General features: G+C 65.7%; 1 protein-coding gene across 2 annotated transcripts; it reads left to right on the top strand.

Moving 5' to 3' along the window:
• Window positions 1-14,223: 14,223 nt before the first annotated feature.
• TMEM121 (transmembrane protein 121) lies at window positions 14,224-17,760 on the top strand. 2 transcript variants are annotated; one of them, XM_032839659.1, is made up of 2 exons: window positions 14,224-14,238; window positions 16,520-17,760. In XM_032839659.1, exon 2 carries the CDS (start codon window positions 16,675-16,677, stop codon window positions 17,635-17,637), a length of 963 nt encoding a protein of 320 aa, XP_032695550.1. In that variant the 5' UTR covers window positions 14,224-14,238; window positions 16,520-16,674; the 3' UTR covers window positions 17,638-17,760. The 2 variants fall into 2 exon arrangements, with proteins under 2 accessions (XP_032695550.1, XP_032695548.1); XM_032839657.1 differs by lacking the exon at window positions 14,224-14,238 and adding an exon at window positions 14,548-14,619.
• The last annotated feature ends 2,567 nt before the right edge of the window (window positions 17,761-20,327 follow it).

Raw genomic sequence — 20,327 nt, 5'->3', positions numbered from 1 at the left:
GGGCGCTAGCCCCGATGCCCTGAGAGCCTCGGAGGAGCGGGTTTCCGGGTGGCCCAGGGATGCTGCAGACACGACCCCCTGGGGTGCTTGCCCTGAGCTCTGGCCCATCCCTGCTTTGGGACATACTGGAGGCAGACATGACAGGTGTCTGTGGGTGTTCAGGATCAAGAGAGTATGCAGAAATGAGTTGTAGAGGCCTCCCTGCAGGGGTGAGGCCCTGTCCTGGTCCCCCCTCAGCCAGCCCTCCAGGTTCCCGTCTGGGGAGGGTCAGGTCTGTGCTCAGGCCCAGGGAACGGGAGGTAGCGAGGGCCAAAGGAGGGCTGGTCCTGGGCTGCCCTGGAGCTGGAGGGTCAGGCATGGCCTGAAGTATGGACTGGGCCTCAGGGTCCTGGGGGAGGGGACAGCCCTGGATGTCACATCCACACTGCGTCCTGGGCCCCCACTGCTGTCCCACCTTGTGCCTGGGCCTGGTGTGTGTGCGTGTGTGTTGGGCAGGGATGCTGGCCGGGAGCCTGGGGGTGGGGGATGCTGTCCCTTTCCTGGGGGCGGTGCTGGGGGTGAGGGGGAGGCCACTGTGGACAGAGGGGGCTTTGTTCGTGGGACTGTTCGGGGAGCTGGGCTCGGCCCTGACAAAGAGCCATCTGTCTGGGTGATGTGTCCCCAGCTCGCCGGAACACCCCCCTCCGTCCCAGGGTCTCAGCCTTTCGGCACCCCTCACCCAGCAGGCACAGACGGCTTCGTCCTGCCTCTCTCAGTCCGGGACAGCTGAACCCCTGCCTGCTGCTGGGCAGGTGCAGGGGCCTGTCGGCTGCCTCCTACTGCCAGCCGGGTCAGGCCCAAGGACGCTCTCGCAGCCTGGGTCCCCACGGAATGTTCTCTCGTTGGCTTTGCCCGCGGGACACCCGGTGCTCCCTCTGCACTGGTCAGACCAGGCAGACTGGTCAGGAGGGCATCCCTGACCCTCCTCACGGGCCTGGCCCGTGCAGTCTCTGGGCCGGGGTCCTTCCCTCCCAACCACAGCCCCCCTCCCAGCTCCTTGTCAGAGTTCCAGCTGTGGTCCAGGGCTCACGGGGCCTCGACCCTCTGCCCGCCGTCCTCTGAATGTGTAGAGTCCCTTTTGGACTCCCTGCAGCCGACCCCTCTGCCTGCCATGTCCTCAGCCGTCCTGACCACCGGCGGGACCCTGACCACCGGCGGGACCCTCCTCATCTGGGAAGCAAGCCCACTCAAAGCTCCCTGCCTTCTGGGGACTGCCCTTGAGCCGGGTCCCCCGTGGGCCCTCGGGAGCTCGACGTGTAGAAGCCAGAGGCACGCTCAGTTCTATGGGGCTGCCCTTGGTCAGACTGATCTGTGGATCCAATACAAGCCCACTCAAAACCCCACTCGTGTCTGTGCGACTTGGCTGTGGACGCTGGGGCACGTGGGGTGGGTCAGGCCCGGAGAGGCCCAGTCTGGGCAGGGGAAGCCAGCAGGTGTGCTCTGCAGGCTCAGTGGCAGGAGGTGTCCGGAGAACTAGAGAGGCCCATCCCCTCCCTTGGGGCCGCAGTCTGATGCTCCCCGCCTCCCCTGCAGGGACGGGACAGGTCCACAGGCCTGAGGCAGCCTCCGGAGCAGACGCAGGTGCAGGCCTGCAGAGCTCACGTACGCACGGCGGGCTGGTGGGGGGCGGCGAGGCCATGGGGGACAGCGGCGGACAGTGGGGACCAGCAGGGGGGGCTATGGGGTCCGCGGGGGGGGCAAGGCAGTGGGGGGAGTGAGGGCCCGCCGGGGGGCAGTGGGACTGCTCTGGGCAGGCAGGTGTCTGTGAGGATGCACAGGGGAGCCCAGGCTCTCCAGGGAGATGTGACGTTCCGGCAGCTGTGGAGACGAAGACGCCACAGTGCATGACCCCAGCACCTGCTGCTCCGATGGCCCCAGAGAAACAAGGAGAGACGCGCTGCAGTAGAACCCCGTGACGTCGTAACCTGTGAGGACGTGTGGAGGAGACAGAGGCAGGAGCCCTGGAGAAGAGGGATCGGGGTCATAATGTGTCCGGGCCCCAGGGTGGACACAGGCCCGGTGGAGGGCAGGGGGGTGCGGGCTTGACCCAACGCGGGGAGTGGTCCGTGACCTGCAGACTCCCGCCTGCACATCAGCTGGGCCAGTGGGAGTGGACCTCGGGTGGCACCGTGGCCGGGCCTCCTGGGAACACAAGAGCAGGGACAGTTCAGAAACGGTGACCGGCAAGGACACCCTTAGATCAGGAGCCGTTACAGGCTGCCGTGCAGATGCTGGCCCCCTCGGCTGTTGAACTGAACACGGCCGGCAGGACCTCTGGGCGAGCCCCGCACACAGGTGCGTGTGTGTCAGCTGCTGCGTCCACGGCGCCGGCCCCACACCAGGTCCACCGGCCGGCTTCCCGTCCCTTCAGTTCAGGGCCTCCTCACACTGCTGGTTGACCGTGGCCAGGTCTGGGCTTGGGGGCGTGGTGGGCTGGGCCGCCGGCTGGTCAGTACACCTCTGGGGGGACACCTGCTGGACGCTTCCAGGGTCCTGCTAAAGGTCAGACTCCGGCAATGGGACGCTTCTCAGCGGCACGTAGGGAAATCTGGTTGGAGGGACACAGCTGGTGGTTGGTCCACAGCCACCCCCTGCCCCGGGTCCTGCCCTGCGGCTGTGGCCCCCAGCCCTGCACGGGTCCCCACACTCCCGTGTCCCCTACTGGATGTTGGGCACTGCGTGTGGCCAGTCGCCGTCCTCCCATGTCTGCCCTTTTTGGCTGAGCTGCCTATTCCCCACTCATCCACCAACCGGGGCTGACACTGCCCTGGACGGCGGAGGCCAAACCCCACAGGCAGGGCGGCCGTGCCGTGGGACTGGGGGGTCAGGGGTCAGAGACTTGGAGGACAGGCACTGAGTGGCCCTGGAGGGGGGTCAGACAGAGGAAACCGGGTCTGTGTGTGGGGGGAAGCAGCACTGAGAGAGGGCCTCGGGGAGGGGTGAGGTGTGCAGGGGTCCTGAAGATGAGGTACAGGGGCTCGGCGGGCTCCGGCGGACTTGGGGATGGGGTCTGTGGTGTAGGAGTTGTTGGCTCTTCCTCGGATTGCTGTTTGTTACACCCAAGATTAGTCCCCTCCCCTTCTGGGGACAGTTTTTTTAATTTTTTTAAAGATTTTATTTATTTATTTGACAGACAGAGATCACAAGCAGGCAGAGAGGCAGGCGGAGAGAGAGGAGGAAGCAGGCTCCCTGCTGAGCAGAGAGTCCGATGCAGGCTCGATCCCAGGACCCTGAGACCAGGACCTGAGCCGAAGGCAGAGGCTTTAACCACTGAGCTGCCCAGGTGCCCCCAGTTTTTAACTTTTGATGGTGAAAAGTAACATGAAGTTTACTGCCTTAACCAGTTCTAAGTGTATGGGTCAGTCCTGTTGTGCACAGTCACGCTGTCATGAAGTAGATCTCTGGAACCTTCCATCCTCCCCGAGGGCCACTCTGGCCCCATGCACGCTCCGTGCCCTCGCCCGGCCCCCGAGCCCCAGCCCACTGTGTCTGTGCGGACGGACTCCTCTAGGGACGTCGGTGAGGGGTCACAGGGTGTCTGTCCTCCCGTGAGTGGCTGAGCTCAGTCCGTGCGACGTCCCCGTGCTTGGGCCTCGTGGGGGCAGGTGCTGGGACTTCCTCCCTTGAAGAAGACCGAGGAGGAGTCCACGCGCAGACGGACCACGTCTTTCTCCTCCTCCTCCCAGCTGTGGCTGTTGTGGGTAACGCGGTGGCGGACGTGATGGTGCAAACACCCCCACCCCTCTAGTTGGATCGCCGAGGCCGGAGGCCGCCGTGACGGTAACGACAGAATGTGAGCAGGCACGGGCCCGGACCAGGCTTGTCGCCCCGGGGCAGGGGGGGGTCGGAGGCAGCAGGCGGCTCTTGCCCGAGGTCACGTCTCAGGGTCTGGCATGGCCCTCCCTCAGGGCTCTTCACAGGACCCCCTGCTCAGAAGAAACACCTGATGGTTCTGTGCGTCAGGGCCCAACGGCGTAATGGACCTTAATTACGCAGCAGCCGTTCAGAAAAAAAAAAAAAAAAAAAACCCAACTACGCACACACTGGAAATGTGTCTTACATCACTGTGGTGACGTCCGCGGCATGTCGTGGGTCAGCCACTGCGAGCTCTGCGCGCCTCCTGAAGCCGCGGACCACAGCCGCCACTGGAACCGGGGCCTGGCTGGCGTGGGGCTGGCGCTGGTGCCCCTGCTGTAACCCTGAGCTTGCAGAGAGCCCAGGGGGGCGACGGTGCCGGGCCGTCCTGAGACCCTGCGGGATCGGGCTTGTTGTGCTTACCTGCTTCCCTAAAAAAGCCCTGAGAATCTGCTGTGGCCCCTTTGGCAGCCTCGGGACCAGGTCTGGGCACTGCGGCCCAAAGGAGTGCACGTTTTGGGGTTTCCCCATTCTGTTTCCCTCCACTTGGTGTCACGCTTTCAAGCTCCGTCCTCGAAGCTGCTTCTGTCCGGTGGGTGAGATCCCACAGGACCCGTCCACCTCCCATGCGGGACACCTGCTGCCTCCAGCTCTGCCATCACAGAAGTGCCCGCCCTCCCACGGCCGGGAGCCCAGGAGCAGAGCAGCGGGCCCCGGCATGTGGCCAGGGATGCCGGCCGTGCACCCCTCCAGCCGCTCCCCCTCCCACCAGCCACGACGTTCTCGTCCCCGAGACCTCCCTCAGCCCTGCCTGCCTTCCACAGGTTTGCAGGCGAACGGGCCTCAAGTGGTCTCCGAATTTACACGACCCATGTCCACTCACTGTCCGCGTCTCCACCGGCTCCCGCTCGGCTGCTCGGGTGAGCCCGCCCCGTCCTGCAGCCACACGTGCCCACACTGCCCGCCCCACACGGACTGCGCTCACCGTTGTCCCCACTCTGTCTCTGGGCAGACGCCTGCTCAAGCTTGCCCTTTGCCGAACGGAGACTTCCGGTTCCGCCTTCACCAGATGGGGCGTCCTGTGGCTCCTCAGTTCCGACGGCGAGCGTCTGGGGACACGCCGCCTCTCCACGTCACGTGCTCGCCCATTTCCTGCTCTCGGGTTTTTCCTTTACGCCCACGTCTTCCCACACCAGAGTCACCCCGCGGGTGTTGTCTGGTTTGCTACGCGGTGAGCCACTTCCCAACGCCACCTCGGCCTGGAAGCGCCCTTTCCTCCTGATGGGGCACGTCCTCCAAGTTCAGTGCTGTCTGTCCCACGGCCCGAGGAGCACCGGCAGGAGGCTCCCAGCGAAGAGCCGTGACGCCTGTCACTGCGGGTGTAGACCGCCTCCGTGGGGGCCACGGTTTCATTCTGGCCACGTGGCTAACGCCTCCTCCCTCAGTGGCAGGAGGCGGGCGGCGGGAGGCGGGAGGCCGCTCTCCCGGGCCAGGACGTGCACCCCAGTCTCCTCCATGAACTGCTGTGCTCACTGGGTGCTTTCTGTGAAGCTTTGTGACTTGGGAAGTTTGCTTCTGCTCTTAATTTCCTAAGAGCTTTATCTACATCATGGATTTCCAGCGCTTCGTCTTCACTAACGAAGACAGCCACACGTTGTCCTCCTTCACGCTTCTGCAACGGAACACGCCACATTCACACCAGCACTCTCCCACGAGGAGCCATCCCTGCATTCCTGTTAAAAGCCCTGTTTTAACTTAAAAAAAAAAAAACAAAACCCACATTTATTTATCCTAGAAAGAGACTGTGTGTGCATGGGGGAGGGCAGAGGTGGAAGCAGGCTCCCCGCTGGGCAGGGAGCCCGACGTGGGGCTTGGTCCCGGGACCCCGGGATCAGGACCTGAGCCGAGGGCAGACGCTCAGCCCACTCAGGCCCCTGGGAGCCCAGCTGTGCACTCGTTACACCCATGTTGTATTAGGATTCTTCTCTGCATTTTGTTTATCCTCCGTTACTTTTGTCTCCTCCCTTTTCTTGTTTTCAGGAGTACCGTTGGGTAGATCTGGTTTTCCGCTGTGCCTCACGCATCGCACACCGTTTGTTCCCGGGGAAGTTGTCCGGAACTTCAAAGCTGTGCTCATGTTTATTTACAGGCGACTTTTTAAACAAAAGATGTTACTTTCAAGCAGTGTCTGCGTCCAGTGTGGGGCTCGAGCTCAGAGCCCCGAGACCAGGAGTGCAGCTCCACGGACCCAGCCGGCCCCGCGTCCCACCCCCACTGACGACTTCTTTACACTCACCAGCATTTCTACCTTTTTCAACAAAATAAAAGCTTCAGCATGTTCTCATGTCCCTTATTCTCCCGAATTCTCAGCTGTGTTGCACAAGATTTCAGCCCTCCGCTCTTATGAGCGTCTTCAGGACAACCACAGCCTTTACTGAAACCGCAGCTACCCTCACTGTGCGTGTCTCCGGAGGAGTCACTTAGACCTGTTTCTGCTTGGAATCCAAACACACGTTCAAGGAGTCCAGTTGGGACAAACTTTCAGAGCCCCTTTGTGCCTGAGAACACGTCTTTACGCTCCCGTGTGAAGGAAAACTTGCTTGGATGTAAAATTCCGGGTTCGTAGTTATTTTCCTTCATTATTATCATTTAAAAAAATATTTTATGTTCACGTAATCTGTGCCCTCTACACAGGGCTCAAACTCATGACCCCAAGATCAAGATCTGTGTGTCCCCCACCAGGGCCAGCCAGGTACCCGGTCATTTTCCTTTAATACTTAAAAATGTTTCGGGCGCCTGGGTGGCTCAGGGGGTTAAAGCCTCTGCCTTCGGCTCAGGTCATGATCTCAGGGTCCTGGGATCGAGCCCCGCATCGGGCTCTCTGCTCAGCGGGGCGCCTGCCTCCTCCTCTCTCTCTGCCTGCCTCTCTGCCTACTTGTGATCTCTGTCTGTCAAATAAATAAATAAAATCTTAAAAAAAAAATGGTTCACCCACAGGCGCCCAGGGGGCTCAGTCAGTGAAGCGTCTGCCTTCAGCTGGGGTCGTGGTCTCAGGGTCCTGGGACTGAGCCTCATGTTGGGCCCTCTGCTCGGCAGGGAGCCTGCCTCCCCCTCTCCCTCTGCCTGCCGCTCCCCCTGCTTGTGCTCTCCCCCCCTCATCTCAAATGAATAAACAGACGCTTTTAGAAAACGTGTTATTCACCGTCTTCTTTCATTTTCTGTTAATTTTCCCTTGCAGTGCTCCACCGGGAACAACGGCCGAGACGCGCACAGAAGGCAGCAAGTACTTGGTGCTGAGCTCCGTGGACGCCCCCGGAAGCCCCCCGAGGGGCAGGGAGTCCACTGCGGTCCACGGGCCGTGGAGCTGGAGCACTTTTCCACGTGGCTGACACCCAAGCGCGCCCTTTGGTGCCGTAACTTAGCTCTGCCCTGTTCCTGAGCTTCCAGAGGCCCCACGTGATGTGTCCTGGGCCGGGCTTCTCCCCCAGGGACGTGTCCGTGAACGTCACACAGGTGACCGTTGTCCTCACCGCTGCACGGAACGCCCTCAGCTCCTCGGCCTCCTCTGTTCTGGGGCACGTGGGGCTGTTTGCCATTTCCAGCGACTTCTGTGGCCATCGGTGGCTCGTGTGCGCACAGCGGGCAGCCCTCCCCCCGCAGCGGGTGCCTGGACCCTGCAGCCGAGCCCCGTGCTGTATCCCGGGGTCTCACTGCGGCCCCACTGATGGTGAGAGACGCTAGCCCTCTCGTGCCTGACCCCTAGGGAACTGCCTGTTTGCGTTTCCCCCCGTGTCCCCCCGCCCCCCAGGAAGTCTTTCCTCTTACCTCAGGCGCAGGCTCTCCCCGCTCTGTCCCTCTTCCTGTCGGTGGTCGGCCTTCTCACCGGCCCGGTGGGTCTTGGGTCCGGGTGGAACCTGCTCCCGCCACCCCCCGACCCCAGTGCCCCGCTCTCCCGCCGACCCTCCGTGAGTGCCACACGGGTTAATGACTGCAGCCTCGCGACCGGTCTCCGCCGTCTGTCGTCCTGCTCTACCCCACGAAGGTTTCCTCGTGGTGGTTTTCTCTAAGAGGGTCCATGCTGTGGAGCCCAGCGCAGGGCTTGAACTCACGACGCTGAGATCAAGAGTCGGACGTTTCACTGACGGTGCCTCCCAGGTGCCCCTTCACCAAGGTTCAGAGCCTCCTCAGCCCTTTGCGCTTCCCCACCGCTTCATGGTGTTTGTAAGGTACCGGGAAGAACTGTCGGCCTCTGGTCGGCAGAACATGGACACGACAGCGCCATCTTCCCGGTCCTTCCAGGGCATGACCCGTCCCCACCCGCTCGCGTGGAACTTGTGAACGTCCTCTGGACAGAGGCATCGCACGAGCGCGTGCACGCCTGCAGGGCCGCGCGTGTGCACGGACACACGTCCTTCCGACTCTGCTGGAAGCTGCGGGAAGCCACGGCTTCTGCACACACACGGGCAAAGGCAGCCTCGCGCGGCTCACGCACTGACCGCGGACCTTCCCTTGGGGCTCCGGACTTCCTCTGAGCACACGGGCGTCCCCTGCAACGAGTCCACAGTCTCGTTTCTGTACCTGCAGCTCTAACTCCTCTGGAGAGAAGCGCTGTTCCCGGAGCTTCGAGCACAGCCCCGAGCCGCTCCCGCCGCCGCAGCCGCGCTCCTGTCTCCCAGACGATGCCTCCCGCTCTCGCAGACGCATCCTGTCCGATCAAAACGTCCCCTTCCGTCCCTTGTCCTTTTACTACATCACGAACCGTGACTGAAGTCTCTTAAATGTCTCTTCTGTGTCTGTTGACGGAACCTTATTTTTTCTTTTACTCTGCTAATGTGAATTACGTCTCATTTAAGAGACAATGTCAAATAAAAAGCCTGCGGAAGTGGGGCCCGCACCTTCCACGTGCCTGCACCAGATCCCTTTGTCCTCGGTCTCCACACACACGTCGCCCGTGCCCCGTGGAACAGGTGTGGTGCACGTATGGTCCCGTGTCCGGACACGTGTGCGCTTCACCGCGGAGGGCAGGCCGACGCACGCCTGTTCCCCGGACGCCTCCGAGTGCTCCCAAAGCCAAAGGCCTTTCTCCTACGTAACCTGCGCTGCACCTTCAGAACAAGGGAGCCCCCGGGGCCCGGCGTCCCCGTCTCACTGGCGGAGGCCACGCAGACTTCCCCACGTCCCTCATGGCTCCACGACCGCGCCTGGCGCCTGTGTGCATCTGGCGGCCACGGCTCCCTAGTCTCCCATCCGGAACGTTCCTCTGTCCGCTCCCTGCGTTCACGACCCGTCTGGAGGATGCCCCCGCATCGCGTCCCCCTGACTGGTGGGCACGGGTGTTACACGAGGGACACGGCGCCTTCTCGGCGCGCCACGCCAGGAAGCCCACGAGGCCCACCTGCCCGGCAGGCACTGCACGGATTTTTATTGCTCGGTGGGGACAGCGTCTGCAGGTCCCTCTGCTGTGAGGCTCACGAGCGCACGGCAGCCTCACGACTTCAGGCAGGGCGAGGGCACAGCGTTCCGTCCTTCGGTGTTAGGCCAGCGGTAGTTTTGTGGTCTGGTTTGTCGCTGGTCCTGGGCCCTTCTGTGCCCGGCTCGCTCGGAGTGCTTCCCACAGGCCGGTGCTGCGTTCGGTCGGAAGCTTTCTCGTGGGCGGCTGCTAGGATCACGTGCTTTCTGCTTGGGGCGGGTGATGTGGCCCGTCTCGCTGATTTGTTTTCCTGGATTGAGCTGGCCTTGCGTTCCCGGGCCACGGGCCACGCGGTTGTGCCACTGTTTTGTTAGGGTCATTGATTCTATTTGCTAATATTTTGTTGAGGGTTTTGTCACGTTGGCCCTGGTGGCTGTAGACTTTCTTTTCCCTCGTGGGTTGGGTTTTCCTGCTTCTTCATAGGCGGAATCACGTCGCACCGCATCTCGCACACTCAAGTATTATGTTAGGAGCACCTGGTCTTCTGAAAATCCCACTGAGAATGTTGATTTTTAAGAAGATTTTATTTCATTATTGGATGGAGAGCGCGTGCGCACACACAAGCAGGGGACGCATCAGGCAGGGGGAGAAGCAGGCTCCCCGCTGAGCACGGAGCCTGTTGCCAGACTCGATCCCAGGACCCTGGGGTCATGACCCGAGCCGAAGGCAGACGCCCAACCCGCTGAGCCACCCAGGCGCCCCCAAAGTGTCCATACGGTTTTGGCACACGATCGACCCAGCCTCTTTTCAAACCCTTTACAGTGGTCCTTGGATCGTCCTGTGTGAGGCCCCCTCAGTGGCCCACTGGGATGGGGCCGTGGTCCGTCCTGTGGCTCTGCGATCAGACTCAGCACACACGCACGGCTTGGGGCGAGCCCAGAAGGCGCACACTTCACCGGGGTGCTTTCTGGAGTCTTCCTCTCTGCCGTCTCTCCAGGAATTTCTGGGTCCCTGGGACCCTCTTCCCAGTGAGGCTTCAGTCCCCCGCCCCCATACGCCTCACGACCGCCCCGGCATCTGGAGACAGAGAGTGGGGCTTGGCTCTCTCCCCTTCCCTTCAGGCGAGAGTGTCCCTCCCTCTGGGGACCACTCTCCTCCCGCCGGACGGGAAGCTCTTCCCCAGGGAGGCATGTGTGAGCCTGTGTCTGTGTGGCAGGCTGGGTGGGGTCGCCCGGGGGCAGGTGTGAGGGACCCCTGACCCTCTGCCCGGAGCTCCCCCAATCTCCGAGGGCTTCAGGACGCCCCTTTTGTTCCTGCCACACTGGAGGGCTTCCCTGGAGCATTCCCCGTGCAGGTCCCTATCCCTGCCCTGGCGTTCAGGCCGGACCGTGGCCAGGCCGCAGGACACGTGGGAAGGTCCTGAGACTCGCCTGGGGTCTGCCTGCTCCCCACAGTCTGCCTGCTCCGAGGCACTTTTCGGAGTCCCCATGGGCTCCACAAACCGTGGTCTTCTCCTGGCTGTGCTGGGTGGGAGAGGCAGGGCGGGCTGTGTCTGCCCCGTGGCGCCCCGAAAGGGAACCCAGGGTGCGAGGAGTCCTGCAGCGTGCACCTGAGCCCTGGCCTGGGTTCGGCTGTTCCGATGCCTTCGCCGCGGGGCTGCTCCTGACCCGCACCTGCGTGTCCGAGGCCGCTGGGAGCCGAGCGTGGCCACCGGGACGCTCCTCTCACGCCACGCCAGGGCGGGCGCGCTCCTGAGCCGGCGGGGCCCACCCACGCCCACCGCGCTGCCCTCCTGCGCACCAGGCTTCCTCCCGTGAGCGTGAGCAGACGCCTGTCCCCTCCTCCCCCGTGCCCCTCGTGCTCTTTACGCAAGAGTCAGTCGGGCCCTCTTGGCCCTTCCGTGGGAACGTTCAGCTCCCATCGGCTGTGACTACGGGTATGTTCGTGTTCAGATCTGCCCTTGGAAACGGTTTTCTCATTTCCGCGGCTGCTCCCTCCCTCGCAGTCCCTCGCTGACTGAACACTTCCCCGGGGCTCCTTCTGCCTCAGCGGAAGTCCAGGAGCTCGGTCCTCCCTATGCACCACGGCCGTCGGGGCACCTGGGGCTCCCGGCCCGGCCTCCGGCTCCCCGCGCCGTCTCTGCCGCTGCCGTGACCATCTCCCGTCTCGAGGCCTGGGCACCCGTCACACCCGCAGAGTCCCTCCCGGCTGCAGTGCGGAGTGGCCCCCTCCCAGGCGTGGGGGGTTAGTACGTGGACGTCTCTGGGCCCTTACGCCGCCCACACAGCCTTTTCTCTTCCGGGGCAGGGAACACATCTCCCCATCGTTGGCCACAGCCGAGAAGTCAGCTCCCAGGCGCCCTCCGTCCGACCGACCACAGGTAAGATTCTGGTTTTCTCCAAAGACAGATCACGTGAGGTCTGCAGCCCGGTCCTCGTAAATAACGCTCGGGGTCGGCTTCGTTTCTGGGTTTTCAGCGGATACAGACCGGCCTCCGCCACCTCCTCGGAGGGCCACTGTGCCTCGCTCAGGGCCCTGGCCTTCCAAGGCCACGCGAGGTAGAGCTTCCCACCACCCCTCTCCTCCTTCTCACTTCCGCACCCCCGCCCCTGCCCTCCAGGCCGCCCCGTCCCCGGGCGCCCCGGGCTCCCCTCGGCTCTCCACACTCGCTCTGACCTGTCATTTGGTCACCGTTGCTCAGTCCTGGCATTTCTGCTTCGCGCTGCTTCCCCATCTTGTCTGTGGCACCCGTGGTTTCCAGGGCCCCGTCTGGACCCCGCCTGGCACCCCCAGACTCTGTCGGCCCCAGTCTCTTCCTGCTGGCTCGCTCCTGGGACCCAGTGCACCGGCCTGATGGGTTTGGGGCGCCCAGGGGCTTCCTGGAGATCCCTCCCTCCCTGAGCGGTTCCCCGTGCATCTGCTGGGCACCGGAGGGGAGGCCTTGGGTAGGCACCTGCAGCCAAGGTCAGGGCCCAACACTGCAACCCTCTAGGCCGAGCTGCTGTCACCCTGGCCCTTCAAGGGCTTGACGACATGCACTCAGCTTGTATGACACAGCCACAACGTGGAGTTCCTGTCTCCTAAGGGAATCCGGGGGCCAGAGCCCCCACGCTCTCTCTGGATTGGGTTCAGCTTCCTCAGCCCTTCCAGGTGGGCCAGGCATGGATCCCGTCCCCATCTCTGCAGGGAGCCACGGCCAGTGGGGAGGGGCTGTGGCTAGGATGGCCACCAGGACAGTGTGCGCGGTGGGGGACCAAGCCCAGGCAGGCCACGAGGGGCTTTCATGAGGGACATGGCTGGGGGGCTGGCAGAACTGGCGCTGGTGGGGAGGGGGGCCTTACTGCCAGGCCTAGGAGCTGGGGAGGCACGGCAGTGAGGGCAGACAGACCGCCAAGCTGGGAACGTGTTTCTGGGTTGAACTGGGTCCCACAAAAGGGACTCAAGTCCTCAGCCCTGACATGTCCAAAGGTGACCTTGTTTGGAAACAAGGGCTTTGCAGATGCTGTCAAGTGAAGATGAGCTCACTAGGGGGGCCTTTCCCACAGGACCTGTGTCCTCACGAGGCGGAAAAGGCCCCATGAGGTCAAGGCAGATGGGAGTGCTGTGCCCACAAGCTGAGGAAGGCTAAGCCCTGCCCAGGGTCCCAACCCCAAGCGCTCTGGGCCTGCCCTCAAGGGCCACACCTCCAGGTCCCACCGCCTCCACCCTCCACTCCCACCCCCACCCCCGTCCCCGGAGGAGATGGAAACACAGAGCCAGGCGGGTGAGCCCCAGTGAGGTCAGCACACACACAGGCCAGCTTTCATAGGCCTGGGTGTTCCCTAACTGGAGGCAAGAACAGGGCGCTGGGGTGGTGGGGACACCCATGCAGCCTTGCAGGTCTGGGGCCAAAGATGGGGCTTTCTGAGCACGCCTTTGGGGGTGTGGGGGAGGGCAGAGGAAGAGAGGCTGCTGAGATGGGCAGGCTGGGGGGTCAGCTGCTCCCAGAGTGGAGGCCGCAGGGAGGCGCTTCGAGATCTCTCCCTCTGCTGCCTGCTCCTCCTCTGCCTCCTGGGCCTGCCAGGGTGGCCCTGGTGTTGCCCACTGCCCCGGGGGGGACCTGTATGCCCCGAGCCTCCTCCCCTCCCTCCCCGCACGCTGCACGCACGACCTTTCAGTACAGGCCCTTTGTCCCTCTAGGCCAGGGCTTCTGGAGGCCTCCCTGGGGGAGATGAACCATGACGAGGTCTGTGGGGCCCCTCCCAGGGCACCAAGGCAGGGAAGTGGAAGCAACTGTAGGAGCGGGTGTGGGGGCTAGTATCCCAGTCAGCCGTCCCAGGGGTTCGAACTTGTCACCGCACCTCAGCCATGCTGCTCCTGGATGGCCACGGCGGTCAGTTATCCTTGCCTCCCACGGGCACTGGGATGTCCCTGTGGCCCCTGGTGTGGAGGGAAGGTGGCCAGGGTCACCTGCACAGACCAGGAACCGCTCAAGTCCTCAGTGTCAGCAGACCCAGGTGGGAGTCAGGCTTTACCCCTGTGCATCAGGGGGACCCTGGGTGACCCTGCACCTCCTCTGGCAGATGGGGGATGGAGGCATGTGGGAGCAGCTCTTGGGAGCAGCAGCTGCATGCCCCTCCTCCACCCTACCCTAAGGGCTGAGAGGCTGGAGTGTGGATGTGGGGGCTCAGGCTGGACAGCTTGAGGTTGGGGGAAAGCGCGCCCAGGAAGGCTGAAGATGAGGGCCGTCCACCACCCCATCTTCCACCCTCAGAAGGAGCCCAGAGAGGCTGAAGCAAATCCACGACTCCAGGCGTCTTTGGGGCGCGGCGCCCAGAGGCCCACCGCTCTTCTCTGTCTGCACAGGCCACTTGCAGAGGGCCGACGGTCAGCCCGGCCCCACGTCGGGACCAGCTCCGCGGCAGGGAACGGGGTCCCCAGGCTGTCTGTCCAAGGTGAGTGGGGTCACCCTGGTGGGCGGCCCGGGGACGCCTGCAGTGGGGTTTCAGAGCGTGACCGGGACTGAGGGCCCGCGGGGCGACCGGCCCCGGCTGCGGGGTGAAGCAAGGTGCAGAGGTTTTCCGGGGGTGGCGCGCGGGTCTGGCGGGGTCCGGCTCCCCACGGCCACCGGTCCTGGGCACCGCCGCGGCGCGGGGCTGTCGCCGTGGTAACGGGCGCGGCGGGGTGGGGGGCGGGGCGCCCGGACCCCCACCGCGCGGGGCGGGGCCTCGGGCGGGGGCGGGGCCTCTGGTGGGGGCCGCGCCGAGAAGCGAGGGGAGCGAGCAGAGCGGAGGGAGCGCGGCCTCGGCCGGGCGCGGAGGCTCCGCGTGCGGGCGGTGGGTAGGCGCGGGGCCGCCGGCGGGAGCGGGGCGGGCGGCGGCCCGGAAGCGGGGGCCGGGATGCGCAGCGACGCCGCAGGGCGGGCCGAGGGCGGGCCGGGGCCGGGGGCGCGGGCGGCGCGGGCGGCGCGGGCGGCTCGGGCGGGAGGGCGGAGACGCAGCCTGCCGGGAGCGGCCTCGGTCTGGTCGGGGCTGGCGGCCCCTTCCTGTCGGCCCCCAACCGGGGGCACCGCGGAGGTGGCTGGGGGGGGGCGGACCGGGGGCATGCGGGGGACCGCAGGGCCGGCCCAGGACAGCCACGGCAGGGAGGCCCCGGGGCCAGGTCCCCAGGGAGAGGCCGGGAAGGGTGCGCGGGAGGGGTAGGAAGGCCCTGGCTTCCTGGGGCAGGGCGGGGGCTCCCCCTGCGAGCTCCCCTGGGGATGGGGTCTGTCCTGGCATCCTCAGCCCGGGTCAGACCAGTGGCTAAGAGAGGGAACGGGAGCAGTTGGGGAGGGACGCGCGGTGCGGCGGCCCTCCGGCTGCTCGGCCCGGCAGGAAGGCTGCTGCGGCCAGGGGCGGCCCCGGGCGGGAGGGGGCTTCCACCTGGTGGGAGAAAACGGGTGAGTGTGTGGGTGAGAGCAGTAGCTCCTGGGCCTGTGCAGGGCGCTCCTCGCCCCCCTTTTCCCGCCCCCGCCCCCCTCCCCTGGAGGAGTCTGAACTCCCGGTGGGGGGTCCTCTGTGTGTGTGGCCGCAGGGTCCCCAGAGTGGGTCCTGGGTGGGGCAGCAGCCTTGCTGAGGTCGGCGTGGAGGTGCCGCTTTGGAGGTCCTCCTTCCCCAGTCTTGGGGGCAGTGGTGGCATCAGGGGCAGGCAGAGCGCTCGCTTCACAGTCACGGGTGACATTAAATTTTACGTCCTTGTCTAGACGGGGCAGTACACAGAGCCCAGGGCCCCGGGGTGCCGCAGAAGGAGGTGGCAGTGTGAGGGGCTGGAAGTGAGTGCAAGTGAGTCTGTGGCGCCTGTCAGAGGGTGTGGGCGTGTGGGCCCAGGTGTGGGGTCCTGGGCTGCTCTGGGACTCGGACCAGCACTGTCACGACAGCCTGTGCCAAGGCTCCGAGAGATGCAGGGGGCTGCCCCGTCCAGAGAAGGTTGGGGGGGAGGGCGACCGCCGAGGACGGGCTTCTTGAGAAGGCCCCAAAGGTGCAGGGGAGGGAGCGGCAGGGTCCTTCCCGGGAGCGGGGCCGTGCACCTGGCGGGAGACTCGGCCAGGACGCGAACCTTGGGAGGCAAAGGGAGCCCTGGCGGGAGCGGGTCGGGGAATGGTCCACACGGCCAGGGGAGGGTGGACAGGTGTGCAGGGTGGACTGGGTCGGCGGAGGCAGGGAGAAGAGATGCCAGGCACGGGTACGGAAGCTTGTGCGAGAGGACGAGCCTCAGTCCTGGACCCGAAAACAGGCCGCGAGCGCGGGCGCCGCGCCCGGGATGGGGCCTGGGCCTGGGCCTCCGCGGGCCTCCGGCGCTCCCTGAGCGCGCAGAGCTGAGGCCGCGGGCCCGCCTCCCCGCCCAGCGAGGCGCCCGGGTGGGGGTGGGGAGAGGACGCCGGAGCGCCGGCGGCGTGGGCCCAGCAGGGACGACCCGCGGGGCCGGGCGCGCGCGCGGCGGGGAGAAACCACTTCCGTCCCCTTCCTTCCTGGCGGCGGCGGGAAGCCGGTCTCGGGTCTCAGGTGGGGCCGCAGCGCCGCCTGGAGGCCCCGGCCCCGCTCCCGGTCCCCCGCGCGCTTCGGCGCGTGCGTGCCACGGAGGCCCCCGGCGCCCGGAGCGCCCACAGCGCCCCGCGCAGGAAGCTCGTCCCGGGGCCGGGGAGGGGGGACGGGGGCTGCCCCTGCACTGCGCCCTCACGGTTCCCTCTGGTCTCCTCAGGTTCCGAGCTCGCCGGCCGGCAGCGGTGGCGCCCGCAGAGCGGCTGGACAGGCCCCGTCGCGCCATGCCCGCGGGCTGAGCGCCGCCGCCGCAGGGCCTCGTCCCGCCTCGTGTGGGGGCCAGGCGCGCCCAGGCCGGGGCCCCGGCGGCCGACCATGGTGCTGCCCCCCCCGGACCGGCGCCACGTGTGCCTGACCACGCTGGTGATCATGGGCAGCATGGCGGTCATGGACGCGTACCTGGTGGAGCAGAACCAGGGCCCGCGCAAGATCGGGGTGTGCATCATCGTGCTGGTGGGCGACGTGTGCTTCCTGCTGGTGCTGCGCTACGTGGCCGTGTGGGTGGGCGCCGAGGTGCGCACCGCCAAGCGCGGCTACGCCATGATCCTCTGGTTCCTCTACATCTTCGTGCTGGAGATCAAGCTCTACTTCATCTTCCAGAACTACAAGGCGGCGCGGCGGGGCGCGGCCGACCCGGTGGCGCGCAAGGCTCTGACGCTGCTGCTGTCGGTGTGCGTGCCCGGCCTCTTCCTGCTGCTCGTTGCGCTCGACCGCATGGAGTACGTGCGCACGTTCCGCAAGCGCGAGGACCTGCGCGGCCGCCTCTTCTGGGTGGCGCTGGACCTGCTGGACCTGCTGGACATGCAGGCCAACCTGTGGGAGCCGCCGCGCACCGGGCTGCCGCTGTGGGCCGAGGGCCTCACCTTCTTCTACTGCTACATGCTGCTGCTCGTGCTGCCGTGCGTGGCGCTCAGCGAGGTCAGCATGCAGGGCGAGCACATCGCGCCGCAGAAGATGATGCTCTACCCCGTGCTCAGCCTCGCCACCGTCAACGTGGTGGCCGTGCTGGCGCGGGCCGCCAACATGGCGCTCTTCCGCGACAGCCGCGTCTCGGCCATCTTCGTGGGCAAGAACGTGGTGGCGCTGGCCACCAAGGCCTGCACGTTCCTGGAGTACCGCCGCCAGGTGCGCGATTTCCCGCCGCCCGCGCTCGCGCTGGAGCTGCAGCCGCCGCCGCCGCAGCGCAACTCGGCGCCGCCGCCGCAGCCGCCGCCGCTGCACGGCCCGCCCGTCCGCCCCCACGGGCCCTCGCCCACGCGCGACGCCCTGGGCACGTGATGGGGCCCGCACGGCCGGCCCGCGATGGGGTGGGGGCGCGCGCCCCACGGGGCCCGGGGGCCGCGGCCGCTTCTTCATCTCAGGAATCCCCCGACCGCGGACTCGCAGCCCCGCTTCCCCAGCGCATGGACCCTGTGTGCTTGGCCTGGGGGTGGGGGAAGAGAGGACAGAGCGGGCGGAGGTCCGGTCTCTTGGGGTCCCATGGGTGGGGTCCTCTGGCTCAGAGTTTGGGGCCAGGGAGGCCTCTGTCATTTTAAAGACTCGTGTTTACAGTTTTGTATCCAAAGCCGCGGTGCCCGGCGTGTTTCCTGAGTCCTGTTCCTGACAGCTGGACCTGGTGGGTGGGAGAAGGGCCTGGGAGGGGGCAGTGGCCAGGGGTCTGGGCCAGCTCCTGGGCGCCTGACCCTTGTTGCGCTGCCACGGGGACCCTGTTCCCCCAGCGTCACCGTCCTCACCCGCAGAGGTGCCAGACCCCGCTCTGCGTCCTTGCTGTCTTCACCATGTGCCCGCCTGCATAGCTGAGGCCCTGGTTCTCTCCTCAGCGTGGGGGGTGGGGGGTGGGGGGCTTTAGTCCCAGGGGGTTAGCATAGGCTGAGGCCAGGAGCATGGACATGGATGCCCATGGAGCCCACAGCAGCAGCGTGGCCCGAGCAGCTTGGCGCCCTGGTGGGGCTGGGAGGACACTTTGGGCTGTCCAACCTGCTACCGAGAGTCTGGAACACCATGTGCAGATGGCTTCTCTCCTGGCCTCTGCCCGGTGCCGTGGCCTGTGGTGTGGCCCTGGGCACCCACCTGGCCCAGGATGCTCTCCACAGCGTTTGGGACAGGCCCTCTGCCTCAGGCCTTAGGAGGCTGTTGACGTGGCTGCTCGAGGATGCCTTGTGAGAGTCCTGGCTGACCACACTGCGCGTCCCCCTCGTGGCCGGGCCTGCGCTCATGGGGTCACCTGCCCTGCTGGTGGACAAGGCGCACCGTCCCCGCTGCCTGTGTGTAGAGCCGACCACTCCCAGCAGGGCTCAGAGCTGTGGGTGTGGAGCAGGGCCCTCTCTGGGCCCCCTTCCTGCCAACCGCTGTGTGGGGCTGGGCCGGCTGGTCACCGGGCCCCCTCAGCAGGCTGCGGCTTCCCACTCCCCTGTCTCTGCTCTGCCCCCGGCTTGTGGTTGCCTGGGGTTGGGCTTTGGGAGGATGTGCTTCTGAGCCAGGGTCTGGGGGCCACTGCCCTCAGATGCTCAGGGACTACTCACGGCGACAGCCCCGCTCTCGTCTCCCAACAAGGCCCTGTGGCCCCACCCTCTGGGCGTGACCTCGGCTGGGTCTCTCTGAGTCTGGCGAGCCCGGGTGTGGAGCAGGGGTGCTCTCTTCTCCTGCGCTGGCAAGTAGAGGGTGGGAGGGCGGGGGGTGGAGGAGCAGAAGGGTTGCGGGGGTGGGGGGAGCTCCCCGGAAGGTGAGGTGTGGAGTGCATGAGGGGCTGCGAGGGGTCTGCGAGGGGTCCAGCCTGCCAGTGGGGCAGGGCCAGTGGGGCAGGGGCAGTGCGGCGGGGTGTGGGTGCTGTCTTGGGGTGTGTGTCTGGGCGGGGGCAGTGGTGAGGTTCAGTGTTGCCCATCCTGTCCCCCCGGTCTCTGTGGGTGTGTCCTTGGTTAGCCCAGTGGTAACAGGGATGCTGTGAGGGGGGCTTACAGGCTCCAGGTTCCTGCCCCCCTCTCCCCCGGCCTGTTTGACTCTTGCCCTGGACGCCTGTTCTCAGAGGAACCCCTGCTCGTCCTCAGGCTGGGAGGCAGAGTTGGGGAACATTTCATGGGGCCTGCTTTGCCGTGAGGCCCCTGTGTCCTGCGTCAGAAGTGGGAGCTAGCCGGAGTGCCATCTAAACACTCAGTGCTGGTCACCGCCTGTTGTCACCGTCTCCGCTGGCCTCCCCAGGCCACTGCCTGCACAGGGGGCACTGGCCCTGCTCTGTCCTGACTCGGTTTAGCAGCCCATGTGCTCTCCCAACGGTCCCTGAGAGCATCTGGGCAGATTGGAGGGTGCGAGGGAGGGACCCCTGCCTGCAGCGAGGCCAGTGGCCAGTGTCCACTGTTTTCACGATGGAGCTGGGCTCTGGCTGCGGCAGGACCAGGAACCGGGGGGCATTTGGCAGGCTCGTGGTCTGAGGTGTCTGTTCTCTGGGCTCTACCTTGGCAACAAGACGCAGACCTGGCCGTGTTCCAGCCTGCCCTTCTCTGGCTTCCCGAGGCGGCCTGCGGTGGCCAGACGTGGCAGACAAGCCGCCGCTGGTCCCTTGCCCCTCGTCATCTCGCCGGTGAGCTCCCAGGTCCTGAGGCAGTGTCTGCTGTGGCCGGCCCCGTGCCGGCCCTGGTGCTGAGCCCAGGCAGAGCCTGTCCCTGTGCAGGTGGGGGTGGGCTTGTGGGATGGCCAGACCCTGTGGGACGCTCCTGCAGGGAGGGGTCGGGTCTGGGAGGAGCAGGGAGGGCTTCCTCAGAAGGTTGGTGGAGGGGCTGGGGTGAGGGTGGTGGGCACTGGGACAGCAGGGCAGGGACTGAGAGAGGGTCTTGGGGACACGGGGTGGACTGACACACCCCTGGGCTACCTGGGAGGCCAGTGACGACTTTATTGATGACAGAACCACATTCCTTGATTTTGGGTGGCAGCTGAGCTGGGCTGTTTAGGCATGAGTTGGAAGGAGAGTGGAGAGG

Source organism: Lontra canadensis, unplaced genomic scaffold, assembly GCF_010015895.1.
Source record: "Lontra canadensis isolate GAN:19392208 unplaced genomic scaffold, GSC_riverotter_1.0 scaffold108, whole genome shotgun sequence".
NCBI classification, from domain to species: Eukaryota; Metazoa; Chordata; class Mammalia; order Carnivora; family Mustelidae; genus Lontra; species Lontra canadensis.
This window is presented reverse-complemented; position numbering and strand designations above follow the sequence as displayed.

Excerpts from the sequence above, each read along its gene's own strand:
- TMEM121 (XM_032839659.1), top strand. The coding sequence starts at position 16,675 with ATGGTGCTGCCCCCCCCGGACCGGCGCCACGTGTGCCTGACCACGCTG.